The following is a 12,951-nucleotide window of genomic DNA, read 5'->3' as shown; positions in this document are numbered from 1 at the left end:
TAGTATTTTTTTGTGACGTGATACAAATGAGATAAAAAGATGGTTAAGAATATTATTAAAAGGTGGATTGAAAAATATATTTACGATACAAGTGAAATAATATTTGAAATAATGTATTATCCAGACACAGTAATACAAGATTTGTTGTGGGATTATGCAAACACAGGGGAAGTAGGATGGAATTAGATGAGAGGAGAAGGGGAATAAGCATATGGTTGCATAATTGGAATTGTCAATATATATATGGTTGGAATGGGTATTATTGATGTTATGTGAACCTTGCTTTTCGTCATTAATTCTCATTTGGCTTTGCAATTTGGAGATTGTTGTACAGGAAGTAGACGCTAGTGGGATCCAGCAAGATACGGCTGCGGTGCATGTGCCTGTGCCTGCCGGTGCCGGCATGACGTTTTTGAAGTCTTTAGTCTGATTAGCCTTACCTGGCCGCCGACGTACTTGACCGTCATTAGTCATCAATATTCAGCGTCGAGATCCCAAATTGCTACCACTCCGCTGACTGCGGACGGTCAAATGCACCGTTTTAATCTAGGCCATCTTAGAGCTCCCAAAAGCGCGCATCCGACTCTCCTCATCTCTTTGCAATTTGCAATTGTGTGTTTATTGGGGGTCATGGTCAATGGACTATAGCTCCCGGAGTCTCCACAATTGATTGTGATAAATAGCTGTATAGTAGTATATAATTTAGACACTAACACATCAATTTTTAGACACAAATTTTAAAAGATAAAAAATTAATGTTATATTTTTACGTACAATTAACAATTCAATAGGACAGAGTCATTGATCTTATCTTTTTTTTTTTCATAAAGTTTCTTAATCTAATCCATTCTAATCTATAAAAGATATGAGGCTAAAAAGACCGTGTATAAGGGGCTAATATATATAAAAACCTGACTAAATCAAAAAAATTGATCTGACACTTTCTTTGAATTTATTTCACGAGAAATGGAATTCGAACTCTCGATTTATAATCTGAAAACACACTAAATTCTTTTTTGACAACTACTAAACCAAAGCTCAAAGAAATGATCTGACACTTTCTTTGAATTTATTTCACGTTACAAATGGAGTTCAAACTCCCAATTTATAATTACGGAACCAAAAGCTCGGTGGTTCCTTGATCCTATCTTCAGAGTGAGTGCTACATAGGATCCTAAAGTCTCCCGGCATGGTGATATGTGCTGGTATTTGTGGCCCACTGGCCCTTCACATTAAAGTTCGAACATTTAATGGTAATAAAATAGCAGCCCTACCAAGTTGCAGCTCCACTCATCATTAGTCACCGGTCACTTTTCCTCCACAAAGTTTTCCCTCCCTTGACCGACCATACACAAAATCACAACAATCTGGTTTTGTTTTCTAGTTGACAAACAAAAAATTTTTCTACTTGTAAACTTACTTAAAATAGATAGATAGGAAGTACATAATACTATAAATTTTTAAGATCCCATACTTGACCTTGGAACTGACTGCTGATATATATATGTATCTGTCTATATATGTGCATGTACGATTGATTGGGGCTGGCAACTGGCATTTCAATCTTCATACAATGCAATCTCTCTTCTTCTCCCGTCTCCATTTTGCTTTCCTCCTCCTATTCACTCTTCTCAATCTCCGCTACCTCACAGCCGAAGCAGCAAAATGCCACCCAGACGATGAAGCCGGCTTACTCGCATTCAAGTCCGGCATCACAGCTGACCCTTCCGGCATGCTTCAGTCTTGGAAGCCCGGAACAGACTGCTGCTCCTGGAACGGCATAACATGCCTACAAGGCACCCGGGTCACGGCCCTCGCCCTCTCCGGACAGCCTCAGAACTCCACCCAGGTTTTATCCGGTACTATCTCACCATCTCTTTCGAAACTTCAGTTCTTGGATGGCGTTTACTTCTTAAATCTCCGAAAATTATCCGGTCCTTTTCCAAATTTCCTCTTCAGCCTCCCCAGGCTCATCTTTATTTACATTGAAAACAATAGATTGTCGGGTCCGATACCTGAAAACATTGGCAGTCTGGCCAAACTCCAAGCATTCAGTCTTCAAGGAAACCGGTTCTCAGGCCGCATTCCCACTTCAATCTCCCAACTCACTCAGCTATCTCAGCTCAGACTCGGTGGCAACCTTCTTACGGGCACCATACCCCTGGGAATCCAGAACCTCAAAAACTTAACTTCTTTGACCCTGGATGGGAACCAACTCACCGGCACCATACCGGATATTTTTGCATCGTTCCCCACCCTCTATAATCTAAACCTGGCAAACAATAAACTAACCGGAAACATCCCACCAAGCATTTCATCTCTGGCACCAAATCTCAGGTACCTCGAGCTCGGCCACAATTCTCTCTCAGGACAAATCCCAGATTTCCTTGGAAAGTTTCGGGCCCTGGACACACTAGACCTGTCTTGGAACCAATATTCAGGACTCGTCCCGAAAACTTTCTCGAATCTTACTAAGATATTTAACCTTGACCTCTCCCATAATTACCTAGTGGATCCATTTCCAGCAATGCAGGTTAAAGGCATTGAATCCTTAGACTTGTCCTATAACCAGTTCCATCTGGTCAACATCCCAGCCTGGGTGACTTCTTCCCCAATTATCTATTCTCTGAAGCTGGCAAAATGTGGGATCAATCTGAAATTGGACGACTGGAATCCCGCACAAACGTACTTCTACGATTACATCGATCTTTCTGAGAATCAAATTACCGGGAGCCCGTTCAAATTGTTGAACAGAACGGAATATCTCAAGGGGTTCTACGCTTCGGGGAACAAGTTGAACTTTAAACTGGAGACCTTGAAACTTCCCAAGACTTTGAAGGACCTGGATTTATCGCGGAATTTAATAAGTGGGAAGGTGCCTAATGCAGTTGCAGGGCTTCAAAAACTGAACGTTAGCCATAATCACTTGTGCGGTCAGCTCCCCAAGACCAAGTTTCCAGCATCCGCATTCTCTGGGAATGATTGTTTGTGTGGCTCTCCGTTACCCGCCTGTAAATAAATTTTAACATCCTGTCACTATGCAGGCCTCTTTTTTTTTTTCTTTTTAATCCTTTCTGAAATAATGCCATGGCCAGGTCTAGCTGGAAAACTGGCATTCCAATAAGTGCTTGTTCTAGAAAGATGTATTTATGCTTTTCATAGTTAATGATTGACGTAAGCTCAGCAATTTAGAGGTGGAATAAGTTGTTAAAAGCAATAATAGACTTCATTGAAAGAAAGCATGTCTGCTTGTTTTGTTGCGGACCATTATTATCTCCTGTTCTCATTTCTGATAGGTGATCAAAAGACGACAAACCTACCATACCACTTTCAAGATGCAGAAGGCTGATCAGATCAATATATACAGGTGGAGTTGGTTCATGACTAGTGAAATGGCAAGGAATATGAAAATTTGTGTCTAAAGGCAATAGACTGATGAACGAACCATTGAGAATGAAGTTGCAGTAATAAATAGTCATTCTTTTGAATGGCCTCTGATAGGGTTGTTAGATTTGATTCAATAAATTGAACACTGAGAATAAGATGTTTACACCAGCCACAATTTCTTGAGCTGTATATTTGATTCAATAAATAGAATATTAAGAATAAGATGTTTACACCAGCCACAATTTCTTGAGCTGTATATCTACACTTTCAAAGAAGCACTTCACTCTAACCAAACAAAAGTGAGTGCAGAACCCTGCAATAGACCTCACTCGGCAAGTTTTCAGGATGTAACAAGCAGGGCAAGTTGAACCTTTGCCTTGAATCAGTATACCCCATACTTTGGTTGAAGAAGAACCCGAATCATAATCCATTCCCGAACTTCCAAGGCATTCACCATCAGAGCTAAGAGCGTCTTCAGTGCTCATTTCTTCGACCAAGATAATGCCACTCGGAGAGGGGCGACCTCCACCCCATCTTCCTTTGATACGGGGCCAGCTCTGTGCATCTGCCTTCTCTTTCACTAATCTGGTGTTGCTTGTGGATACAGATGCCTCTTCGCCATCAGAGTAGATGTGCACAAGAAAAGGTGCTTCATCAAGGTTATTCAATATCTGAACAAAATAACAACCGGGCCATGAACAAACAATACCAAGACAAATCTTCAAAATCTTTAGTACAAATAGGCAAGCTTTCACTGGGTTAACTATTTTCAGTACAAATACAACTTCCTGGAAAGTTGACAAGGAATGATGGATGATGCAATTCAACAGCAAAACTGTTGAATACTGCAAACAAAAGGAATCCCTAATATGTGCTAAAGACTATTATATGACTGATGGTTGAAGATCAAGACCATCATCCATTATGAACCCAGTTTTAGCGAAAGGATCCAGAGAAAATTAAGTCCAGTTTCACTCTTACAAAACATGGAAATGAAAAGAGTATTTCCCATATCTACATGGTAATTTTGTGACTAGGATATGCAAACTTATTTAAGTACTCGTCACAATAACCAGTCCAACATCAATTATCGCAGAGAGTTATTTGTAGACTGAGTACAACAGGACATGGTCGCCGCATATACGCGTAATAACGTAACTGTCATCTGCCTAACAAAAATGCAAACGTTGAAAATTTCCAACACACATAAAAAAAAAAAACCAATAAGTAGAAAGCAAGAAAAAGAACAAGGATCCAAAAATTAATGGAAAAAAGTTTTAAAATAAAAAGAAAGAAATTGAGGAAAATTTACCTCGGCAACGGATTCTTTAACCCAGCGATCAAGATTCCCAGAAACATCACCTTCCTCCTTATCAAACACCCTTTTCTTATTTTTGGAAGAAATACAAGCATTGTTATAAATTGAAGCTGAATGAGGATTAAATACAGATAAATGAGTACTGCTGCTGCAACTACAATCGTTAGTATTATTATTTACAACCGAAGCAGAGGCAGCAGCAGAACTAATACTAAGCCGGGGTGCTTGGCAAATCTGATTTTGATGATCCCTGCTCCGGCTATAAAAATTCACAAAACCCTTGTTAGGCATCAAAGATTGAGTATTGCCGAAGCAACAGCTTCGTAAATCTTCTAAATTATGTACAGATTTAGCCCGCAAAGGCATGGATGCCATGCTGATATGTATATATAAATAGATAAGCGTGTATATTTGATCAAGAATAAATTCGTGACAAGAGAAATAACCCGAGAATGAATTGAACAGAGACAGAGAGAAAGAAGAAGAAGAGAATGGCAAGGATTCCTCTGTCTCCGTTGTTTCTTAGGATTCAGGTTCTGTGGTTATATATTTATGGTGGCGGCTTTGGGTAACTAACTGTAAATAGGCTGGGGGGGGGGGGGGGGGAGAGTCCGACGTGGCACGGCATGACTGGGCTGCATCCATGCACGTTCCCGCCCGCGACTCACTTGCGCCGTTTGGACGCGTTTCTCCAGACTACTCGTGCCATGTCATTTTTCTATTTTCCACGTCAGATTTTAAAATTTAAAGGAACAAGCAGGAAACATAGGAGTACATAGTTGGAAAAAGGATAATAGTAGAAAAAAAAAGCGATACATAATACGGGTCAAGAGATAAAGTGGATGTATATGTATATGGTTTAAAAACATTTGTATTGAAACAAAAAAGATTAGACCAATCGGAGGTAAGACATAATAATAATTCTATACAAAACAAACAATTAAAAGGGACAGCCACCATGCGATGTAAAATAATAAAAAGGACGATTGATGTAACAACTAACAATTCTACTCTTCTTGATCGTTCTTTGACTGACCAATAAATTGATCTTTTTATTAGAAAGAAAAAAATAGAAAAGGCAGAAAATAAAAGTTGCCTGTAATATGTTTTTTTTTTTAACTTAAAGGTATTCCAAATTTTCGCTTGAACTAATTCCCTAAACTCATCTAGAGTTTTGTCCTAATAATACACAGCGAGGGAGGTAATACATGAGGATCAATCACAAAACCTGCTGATAACTATTAGACTCTGCGGGAACCAATTGCAAGAGCCTATGGTATGGTTGAAGAGTAGAGCTGCAAACGAGCCGAGTCGAGTCGAGTTTTGAGCTAATCGAGTCGAGTCTCGATTGAATTTTATTAAGTTCGAGCTCGACGAGCCGGCAATTTCAAGCTCGAGCTCGACTCGAATCAAGTCGAGCTGAACTCGAGCTCGAAAAAAATAAAAAATAATTATTTTTATTTTTTAAAAAATGAATAAAATAATATATTTTTTAATAAATAATAAAATATTAAGGATATATACGTAATTTTACTATGAATATAAAAAATAAAAATATAATATACGTAATTTTATTATTAAATAAAAATAAAAATATATATATATATATACTCAAACTCATGAGTCGAGCTTAATATTCTGAGTTCGAGTTTGACTCGAACCACTCTCGAGCGGCTCGATTCGTTTGCAACCTTATTGAAGAGGAAATTGTGATGAAGATTGGAGAGAAAACCAACCTTAGCTGTGTGGAGACGCAAAAAAAAAAAAAAAAGTGTGACGTGTTGGTGGGAAATCGTATTCATATCATCCCATCATGTGCAAATTGTGCTTTGCGTGAAGCAAGAATACACTACTGCTACTGGCGGGCTGTTCTTTAATTACTGTCACCAACGAACAGCTTTTTCTAAATTGACTCCAACTCCAGCTCCTTGTCGTGCTAGATAATGATAAATTGCATGTATCAATTCCTTGCGCCATGATAAAGGGTTCTTTCTACGTTTCAATTTTGAAAGGCTATTCTTGAATTTTCAATTTTGACAGGCTGTTCATTACTTTTCATTAATATAACAAATCTCCTGATGGAGAAAACTATTTATAGCACCGAGTAATGGATGGATGGGATAGTATTTATAGTTTTGCATGTTGTTTCATAAATTCGCTCATTAATGATTTCAAGAGTCTCTCTGCTATGTTGAATGGTTACTCGATGATTCATCCGATAGAGAAAGAACGTTTTGTTTCAACTTTCAACGAGTTCAAGACCAAATTTTCCGAGTCAAAGATGATCGAGTTACGTACGTGGTTTTTGTGCATGCCTGTTCTAGTATTTGTTTGGATAGAGTATTATTTGAAATATTATTTGGAATAATTACTGTAGCATTTTTTGTGATATGATGTATGTGAAATAAAGAGGTGGGTTAAAAAAAATCTCCACTCCAATTTACATGAGGTGGCCAATGAGCTTTTGTTCAATAAGAAAGATATTCTACAGATTTTTATCTTAAATGTTAGTTATTGTTTTACTATAGAAATAATTATGTGTAAGTGTTACGTATATGCACACACACATATATGTATATATATACAGACACACAGTCACACATATAGACACATATATAGACACATGTATACATATATGTACACACACAGAGCCAGATATATATATATATATAAAGCACTCGACTCTATGATGTGGATGGCACTAGTTATGATCTTATCTTATTGAATAATAAGGGATAATTGCAGAAACCTCCCCCGAGATTTCTGACATTTGCACTAACCTCCCCCATGATTTGAAAAATTACACTAACCTCCCCTGAGGTTACTAATCCTTTGCAAATTTAGTCCAAACGATTAAAATATTATTTTAGGGAGTGAAATTAGAATTTTGTACCAGATTTGCCCTTTGTGCTACATATCCAATGAACGACAAAGTACTATAAATCAATTAACAATTAATAAACTTTAAAAAGTATAATTTATGGGCAAACACACATTACTCATTTAAAGTACCGATTTTTTACGGGTATTTTACTTTCAAATATTTAATTTATGATAAATATATCAATATTTGTAAGTAAAATTCAAAAATTGTTATAATAATATTCTTGCAAAAAAGAAATCGATAGATTATTTATTTAATATAAATTAAATATATTTTTTAAAAAAAATGGCCCATAAAGTATTATTTTTTTATGGCTTTCATCTATTACACGAGTAAAGTATTCGCTCTTTATGTGCATTTTATTCTGAATCATTTAATTTATGTTAAATACATTCATGTTTGTAACTAAAATTGAAAAAGTGTTATATTAATATTTTTACGAAAGAGAGATTGGTAGGTTTTGTATTTAACAAAAATTAAATATTTGAAAGTAAATACAAATCTGTATTTGAGCGTAAATATTTGTATTAAATTAAATGTTTGAAAGTAAAATACCCTTAAAGAACCGGTACTTTAAATAGTTACCGGCTCTTTATAGGCAAACACGTATTATTCATTTAAAGTACCGGCTTTTTATAGATATTTTACTTTCAAACATTTAATTTATGATAAATATATCAATGTTTATAAGTAAAATTCAAAAAGTGTTACAGTAATATTCTTGCAAAAAGGAAATCGGTAGGTTATTTATTAAATATAAAATAAAATTTTTTTTTTAAAAAAAGAAATGGCCCATAAAGTATTAATTCTTTATGGCTTTCATCTATTACACGAGTAAAGTATTCGCTCTTTATGGGCATTTTATTCTGAATCATTTAATTTATGTTAAATACATCCATGTTTGTAACTAAAATTGAAAAAATGTTATATTAATATTTTTACGAAAAAGAGATTGGTAGGTTTTGTATTTAACAAAAATTAAATATTTGAAAGTAAATACAAATCTGTATTTGAGCATAAATATTTGTATTAAATTAAATGTTTGAAAGTAAAATACCCATAAAAAGCCGGTATTTTAAATAGCTAATGCGTATTTGCCTATAAACTATATTCCTTAAAGTTTATTAATTATTAATTAATTTGTAGTATTTTGTCATTCATTGGACATGTAGTACAAATGACAAATTTGGTAAAAAATTCTAATTTCACTCCCTAAAACAATATTTTAATCGTTTGGACTAAATTTGCAAAGGATTAGTAACCTCAGGGGAGGTCAATGTAATTTTTCAAATCACAGGGGAGGTCAGTGCAAATGTCAGAAACCTCAAGGGAGGATTCTGCAATTATCCCGAATAATAATGTACCAAAAGTAGTAGCATTGAATAAGACCGTTTCAGAGAACTTCTTAAACCTTTTCCAAAGATAAAAGGGATAATTTCACAAACCTCCCCTAAGATTTTTAATAACTGCAAAGAGCTCCCCTTAGGTTTTAAAAATTAGGCACAAAACAAATGTGAGGAAAAAAAAATTCTTTCCTCTAAATTATTCACCGAAGAAATATTTTACCCTTCTGTATGGATTTTTTGTCGGTTTTGAACATTTAAAAGCTTCTTTTGACAATAATCATTTTAAAGTTTCTTCTTTATTAAGGCTAGAAAGAACTTTATTTTCATGATGGTGTGACTAAAGCATGGGTAAAATGTGTCCTTCAAGCCAAATTTCGCTTAGATTTGTGATCCATTATGTTAATCTCAAGATCCCATCAGCATTAGCGAGTAAAAAAAAAAAAAAAAATCTAACACTACTAATTCTATGCCATCTACGGAACCATGCTCAATAGCACAAAGTAAATTCCATTTCAATAGGAAAATTTGACACACTACAATTATCTTCCTAATATCGATATTACACAAATACGCACAATATATAAAGCTGCAAGATCCATTTAAATTTGGTTGTGTTGCTCTCTTTTCCCAGGTCTCAACAAAGACTATAAAAAAGGGGAAGAAACCAAAGATGTGCAGTATAGTACTCCTATGATTGATGCAAATTTGCCCGTGCAAAGGATTTACTTTCCAGTTTTAATCTTCCACCTTTGAACTTGTTAAGACTTTTTATTTCTTTTTCCCCCCAAAGGGTTTCAAGCAAAACATTTCACAAAAAGCATAGAAGCCAAGCATTATTGAATCCGAAGTACCAAAGTATGTGCTTCAGAAAAACAATATCTAATCAAGACCAAAAACTCTCTCCACGCTCTCAGATTTATACAAGACGGACCAGATGCCAAAGAAAGGTTGCTAAAATGTACAGTTTCCTACATAAACCAGGCTTCAAGGACCAAATTAGTGCTTTTCCTCCTTGGGTGTATCCTTTCCAGGTATCTCCTTCGGCTTTGCCTTCTCCATCTCCCTAAATGGAACCAAGCATGCCATTATACGGTTGCTTAATGTTAAAATGAGATAACAGGCTCCTTCAAAAACGTAAATTTAAGAAAACCAAAGATATCAATGTATCCAAACAAGGACATATGCAGCTGCATCAGATATCACCGTAAGTTCAAATTCAGTTGCTCTTCCCACTAAATACATAATAAGTAAGAATTATTTGGGCGACACAGCCGAGTAAGTGTTCCCCTGCTCACATGGAGTTCCTATCTCATCCAAAATATTTGGGCCAACCTTCAATCACCATTTTGTTCTTTTTAACATGTATAAGTAAGCATGTGCTTTAACTGTGTTCTTCAGGTCTCCAAGTGCAATGCAAGAACAATAGAATAGTTTCTCGGTTTAAAAGAAATGCTAATGACACGAGCATCTGACAAAAAACTTTTATTCCTTCCATGGAAACATCAGGCAGTCACATGCTAATCTGAAATGCTTAACTACAAGCAAAACTTAATGCCCAAATACTATACTACGAGCAAAACTTAACGCCCAAAAACTATATAGCCCCCGCAAAAGAAATCTGCCCAACAAGAATAAATCATCATAATTTAGCTACCACTAGCGACCAAATTAGGTTCGACTTGGTCTACACAACAAATCAGTCATCCAGAATGACATTCCAGCAAAGTTTTTTGGAACTTTTCGTGCCTTTTGACTCGAGCATAATTGAACATGCAACTCGGATGAAATATTTGTTGTCTAAGTTCAAGAAACAAACACTTCCACTTCTGAATTAAACTTCTTCCACAACCAAGTTTAAGCTGTTAAAATGTGGAAATGTCAAAAGAGTAAAACCAAATAACTATTTTCCTCATATTATGACAAAACCTAATCCACAGAAGGGAAAAAGAATGACTAGTTATCCAGATTTTCAATTAGGAAGCATGTGGTCTAAAAAGGCTAAATAGCAACAGCATTGGCGTCAGAAATGGATTAAAAAAAATTGATATTTCAAATGAGAGAAGTAAAATTTTTTGTTGAGTTGGGTATTAAAACAAAAGGCCAATGGGTACAAGCGAATATCAGGGATAAATAAGGAAGGCATACTTTGCAGCAGAAGCAGACTCTTCCTCAAGCCAATGGCGTATCTGTCGGACATTGCGTCTGAAGATGGTGGCAGATTGCTTGACATCACTCCTAAGCAGCAGAATCACAGCACTGACACCCGCCACCGTGAGTATGAAGTTGGTTAAGGCCATTTGACTGATTGTCTTGATTCACTTACACAACCGTATCTTCAATGCAGAAACTAACAGTAATCATCAAGCTACAAAACATGTTGCAACACAAAAAGGTACCTCAGGAATCTTCAACTTTGCATAAAAAGCATGCATCAAATAAAAAAAAAAAAAGAGAGAAGGGATAAAGTCCTTTTTGAAGCAAGCAATCACAAAGACTAAACAAGAGCCTTTAAGACCAACCAAAAAAAGAAAAAAAAATTAATCTTTAGGAAGACTATTTTCCAAGAATAAGGTCTGCACTGAGAAGAAAGTTAGTTTTAAATATTGAAGGCTTTTAGCACAATTTTCCCTAGTTTTGATAATGTGACTATATACTCTCCTTAATCAAGCATGTTGAGTAGTAAATACTACCTCCAAGAACAGTAAACAACACAATCAGGTCACAATACAACTTCGGCGTCCAAACTGAAACCTTTCCACCTATAAAACCTCTTTAGTCCCAATTCATGGCCAACTGATGTATGAATATGGTGCCTACAATCTTCAAGGGGGCATATAGTGCTTTGCCCATGAATTTAGCATACACTCCTGTCCAATGAAAGATCCCAGCTTTTCCAAAATTTATATGTTGGAAATTTGTCGGAAAAGATGGTGTCAATAATTACTCAATTATTGGGATCAGTTATGGTGGATTTGTGGTGTACCAAAACGAGGCCCTGTGTGACATGAGGGAGTCGGGTGAATCGCAAAAGAAGGAGCAGAAAAGCAAAGAGGGGAGGGGGAAAAAAGGAGAAGAAGTCCATTTCTTGGAAATCCACTTTGAAGTCGATTTTTAAGAAACCCATTCATATTCTCATGTAAATCAGATAAAAGTATCGATTTTTCGCTGTTTGGAATTAAAACAGCAATATTATATAAAAATAGCTCCACAGGACATACATAAATAAGCTGCAAATATCACACAGCAAGTTCAAAGGAAAGTTTCAGCAAGATTTCATGGCAAATTCATAACAAAAGCAAGAAAGCTAATCCCTGACTCCATGTGCTAAAGAAATCAACAGGCAAGAAACAGTAACAAAGCCCTGACTATTTCAATTTACATAAAAAGCTTTAATTTTGATGAACAAAAAATTAAGAAACAAACCTGAGCCAGGACAAAACAGAACCAAGAGCAGGCGATGTGGAGGCCTTAGGTCATTCACGGCGACTTGCAGGAGGAAATGTCGGATTGACAGCGACGAGGAGGCTGGAGAGGTCGGGGAATCAGGGTTCAGATGGGAGCAGTTAGAGGTTGCTGAAGCTTTTAGTAGAGTCCTTTAAACAGTTTTTAAAAGGGAAAAGAAGAAAGAAATCAGAAAATGGAGAAAAGGAAAGGGAAAATATTTTCCAAATACTCCATTTGGATTGACCTTTTTTTACAGACAAGTTTTTTAAATATAATATTACAGTAATACATAAATAAAAATAATTTAAAAAATATTTCATATATATAATATATCAAATATTTCAAAAAATATTTATAATAAAAATTTTTCATATACACTGTTATAATGAATTTTTCAAAAATATCCGAAAAATTAGCTAATTCAAACGGAGGTGCCTGCCAATCAATGGTCATAGGAGGCTTATTTATTAGTAAAATATTTCTAATTAATAAAATGAAGAGGGCATTGCAAATATAATGTAGTATTAAGTATTGACCTCCACACTAAAATGTACAATTGTTAGCAGATAATA

General features: G+C 35.7%; 2 protein-coding genes and 1 long non-coding RNA gene across 3 annotated transcripts; 1 reads left to right on the top strand and 2 right to left on the bottom strand.

Moving 5' to 3' along the window:
- Window positions 1-1,496: 1,496 nt before the first annotated feature.
- Window positions 1,497-3,242, top strand: LOC113711836 (uncharacterized). Its single transcript, XM_027235059.2, has one exon. The coding sequence runs from the start codon at window positions 1,505-1,507 to the stop codon at window positions 3,017-3,019; it is 1,515 nt and encodes a 504-aa protein (XP_027090860.1). The 5' UTR covers window positions 1,497-1,504; the 3' UTR covers window positions 3,020-3,242.
- Window positions 3,243-3,459: 217 nt separating this feature from the next.
- LOC113711837 (uncharacterized) lies at window positions 3,460-5,231 on the bottom strand. The gene is made up of 2 exons (XM_027235060.2): window positions 4,700-5,231; window positions 3,460-4,058 (listed from the first exon to the last, which is right to left on the bottom strand). Exons 1-2 carry the CDS (start codon window positions 5,078-5,080, stop codon window positions 3,615-3,617), a joined length of 825 nt encoding a protein of 274 aa, XP_027090861.1. The 5' UTR covers window positions 5,081-5,231; the 3' UTR covers window positions 3,460-3,614.
- A 4,510-nt stretch (window positions 5,232-9,741) lies between these two features.
- LOC113711673 (uncharacterized) lies at window positions 9,742-12,546 on the bottom strand. Its single transcript, XR_003453128.2, has 3 exons — window positions 12,359-12,546; window positions 11,081-11,300; window positions 9,742-9,998 (listed from the first exon to the last, which is right to left on the bottom strand). It is a non-coding gene; the product is annotated as an uncharacterized lncRNA (long non-coding RNA).
- Between the last annotated feature and the right edge of the window lie 405 nt (window positions 12,547-12,951).

This window comes from Coffea arabica, chromosome 10e (assembly GCF_036785885.1).
Source record: "Coffea arabica cultivar ET-39 chromosome 10e, Coffea Arabica ET-39 HiFi, whole genome shotgun sequence".
Lineage (NCBI taxonomy): Eukaryota > Viridiplantae > Streptophyta > Magnoliopsida > Gentianales > Rubiaceae > Coffea > Coffea arabica.
The sequence above is the reverse complement of the archived record's forward strand: the minus strand, read 5'-3'. Positions and strand labels throughout refer to the sequence as shown.

Coding starts and splice junctions, on each gene's coding strand:
- LOC113711837 (XM_027235060.2), bottom strand. CDS start 5,080: ATGGCATCCATGCCTTTGCGGGCTAAATCTGTACATAATTTAGAAGAT. Junction 4,059..4,699: donor TTAAAGAATCCGTTGCCGAG/GTAAATTTTCCT, acceptor TATTTTGTTCAG/ATATTGAATAACCTTGATGA.
- LOC113711836 (XM_027235059.2), top strand. CDS start 1,505: ATGTATCTGTCTATATATGTGCATGTACGATTGATTGGGGCTGGCAAC.